The sequence below is a fragment of the Cystoisospora suis genome, assembly GCF_002600585.1.
Source record: "Cystoisospora suis strain Wien I chromosome Unknown contig_865, whole genome shotgun sequence".
Lineage (NCBI taxonomy): Eukaryota > Apicomplexa > Conoidasida > Eucoccidiorida > Sarcocystidae > Cystoisospora > Cystoisospora suis.
Genome location: NW_027153666.1, coordinates 1 through 3,263, shown reverse-complemented (window position 1 = coordinate 3,263; position 3,263 = coordinate 1). Strand labels below are relative to the sequence as shown.

General features: G+C 55.0%; 1 protein-coding gene across 1 annotated transcript in view; it reads left to right on the top strand.

Moving 5' to 3' along the window:
• The window catches only part of CSUI_002066 (uncharacterized protein), a 6,434-nt gene extending 3,899 nt beyond the window's left edge, over positions 1–2,535 (top strand). The window contains exons 3-4 of the mRNA XM_068062268.1: positions 35–394; positions 2,445–2,535. Coding sequence (XP_067925755.1) covers positions 35–394; positions 2,445–2,531 — 447 coding nt within the window. The 3' untranslated portion in view covers positions 2,532–2,535. The remainder of the gene's footprint in view (positions 1–34; positions 395–2,444) is intronic.
• Positions 2,536–3,263: the final 728 nt, after the last annotated feature.

The window sequence follows — 3,263 nt, the reverse complement described above, 5'->3', positions numbered from 1 at the left end:
TTCCTTCGGTGCAACGGCCCTGACGGCTGTGGAGGCCCAACGACGGCTTATGGCATTGCAGCCGCTCCAGCTCTTCCGGGACCCAAGCAATCAGGATTCTGCGTCGTCCTCGTTGACTGAGGGCCGAAACTTTGCAAACGACGACGATGACGAATCCGTTACACGCAGGCATCTCTCGGGGGGCTCTGACGGCTTGCTGCAGCTCGAATCCGGAGTGTCACGGGGAACTGTACCGTCTCCTCATGGGTCCCTGCAGCGGGGCCGCTGCGGAGGGTGTGGAGCGGCGAGTGTGTATTACCTGCGTATGAAGCAGTCCCTGGCCACCATGGCGACGTGCGTGGAAGCCACACACAAACTCGCCCTGAACCACGCGGACTCGCTCGGCCCACTACAGGTAGGGTCTCTGCGGTGGACTTCGTGACTGCGGTGAGGGGGACTGGTACCTATATCGTTTCAAGATCGAAAGCCGGGGTATATAGGGAATACGTCTGATCTGTGCACAGCCGCCGGGCAACATATTGGTAGCGGCGCGGTTGCTCGGGTCAGGAAGTCAGCATGCCTTTGCTGCCGTCGTACGACCATGTGGGTGTTCTGGAGTGCCTGCGTGAATTAAAACTGTGTTGCTCAGTCACTGTCCGGCAGGTGTTACGTCTCGGCACCTGTGAGGCGAGGACTGTTCTGCCGCTGCCGTGCTGACGTTCTACTCTGAAGGACCGTGAGTCTGCTTTGTGTGCTCGGAACTGCAGGGTTGGCACGATCTCATATCTTCTGTTTCATTGCTGTATGGCTGAACGTAGAGCACTAAGCACTCATGTCTTCTCGCTCAGCTAAGCGTAGCAGACCGAACTGGGAAACCACATGAGCCTGGGACTTTGTCCGGGACTCGAGTCTCGGATTTGTACGAGTGCGCTGCGTTTCGCGTGTATACGCGGCCCTGCGACTGCTCCACTTCGCACGACGCGCAAGCGAAACGCCCCATTTTCTGCACTCCAGAGCAGAAAGAGGGGGAGGGGGGTACCGTGCTGGGCGCAGCGGCGATGCTGTGTACGGTGTGCAGATGGCTAGCACGACCTTGGCTTGATCAGTATCCGCGACAGCTGTGCTGGTCGTCGCGCTCGCTTCCCCGCTCCCCTGCCCCGGAGCAGGGTTTTCATAGACATCTTAGCAACTTGTTTGCACTTCCGGATTTTCTCTCGTTGCAGCTGCCCTCACGGGGAATACACGCACTTATTGCTTTTGGAGTCGGGGGCTCCTTCGTGGTACCGCTTTCTCAACACGTTCGCAGCAACCACAGCACGACGCCATAAATAAAAGGCGTCGTGCTGTGGGTTTACCTTGGGTGTGCGCATGGACGAGAGGAAGACAGCCCGTTGTGTCTGTCTGGGCTCCCTTCGTTTCGTGTTCGCGCAAAGTACCGCGATGCAAGTATATGCGTGCGTAAGCCGTTGGTTGCCGGGTTGCTTGAGAGGCACAGTGTGTAAATCGTGAGCACGCTTTGCTCCGGTACTTTCTTTTCGTTGAACAACAGGCCGTGTTCAAAGACTGGATGGCTCTCGGGTGTTCACACGCTCATCAGAGAAGCCGTAGGGCACTTCGCTGGTCCCGGCGCGGGGGGAAAGGCGACTGGGGAGCCCTGACCCGTTATGCGAGTGGCTGTCTCTGCAGTCACCGAACGTAATTGCCGCACCCGAAGGAGCCTAGCTGTATTTCGGGCCAGGGAGCAGTCACAGGTCTTTGGTTCGCGCAACACGTGAAGAGGTCGAGGACTGACGGCCGCGTCTTTAACCGTCAGTTTCTGAGCCAACTGTTGTGGCTTGCGTGCTTGTGTTGTACCGGTCTTTTCGAGGCCGTGGGTTCGGTAGAATAGAAACGACGTTGGGGAGTGGCTGGCATGAGGAGGACGGACCGCCGCTTGAGTGCAACTAGGAAACAGGTGTTTTGCTGCTTCGCGCTCCCCGATGGCTTTTTCTCAGGGAGAAAGACCTCACTAGAGCTGCTGGGCCAGTACGCATGAAAAGATGGGTCTTTCCGGGGTGTGGTGCGTGTTTTCTGTCGACAGCTCGCACGCTCGTAGGCTTGTGGAGCTCTGTCTTGTGGTGCCTGAAGAAAGGTGTTTCTAGTTGGTCCGGCTGCGTCTCGTTCCAATCCGGTTGAATGTTTTCCTACCAGAACGTTGGCACGCTTTCAAAGAAGAGTTGCACGGTTGTCATCTCGTTCGTTCAAGCAGTCAGAAGGGATCAACGGGTTGCACCAGTCTGACGGAGTGAACTGGACCGCTGTGCAAACAAGCGTCTTCCTTAGTCTACCCTAGCAACTTTGGCCGGACGTGGGTGTGGCCATGTATGTATGTTCTCGGCTTCTCTGCGTCTGGGCCGTTCTCCGCCGTACTGCGAGTCCTTTTTGCAGGCGAGGTAATGCCGTGTCTGGTCTGCGGTGTTGTGCAGGTATGTTTCCTCATGAAGAAGATATACTCTACTAAGGAGGGGACAGCAAGCACGCCGTGGTGCTCTCTGCAGCGAGCCCGTCCGTAGGTAGGGGCACCGTCTAGAACAGAGGAGTTGTTTCTTTTTGGACAGAACAAGATTCCAGTAGCTGTAGTGTCATTCGCTAGACCAGTTCTTGTCCAAGCAATAGGTAGGCAGCCCCAGGCGTACTCGGTGTTTAGACTGCTTCCGGCGAGGTATGTGTGCCGGGCAAGAGGACTTCAGGCTTGCTGGTTGCAAAGCGGGTTAACGCGGGAGAAGAGAGGGAGGAAAGTTCATTGAAGACGATTGTCGTCTTCAGGAAAGAAAATTTGGGGATAGAACCACAAGGGGAAACAACAAGAAGGGATCAGGAAGAAATTTGGGAATAAAATGAACCATTAGGAGGGTCAGAGAAAGGTCCGGGGAAGGCCGAAATTAGCGAAGAGGATGGAAAAATGGCCAATAATGACCCGGAGAAGGAACAACAGACCAAGAAAGAATTCAGAAAGGAGGAATTAGTGGTGTTAGGAGAGAATTTTCGATTAAGGAGGTGTTGGAAGGAAGAATTAAAAGAAGGAGAATCAATAAGAGAGCCGAGTCAGGGTTGACAAACGCTCGGAAGCGGTCACCCGGTCGCTCTCTGCAAACCAATCCGTCCGAACATCAACAAAAGGAAATCGGAAGGTGGTCAACTTTTTTCGGAAGGAACTTCGTCACACAAAAATTTGGGGGATAGAAAGTCGGAGAGCTAGTTTAAGGGGCCAGTTCAAAGAGTTAGCCGGAGAAGTCGAGGTAAAG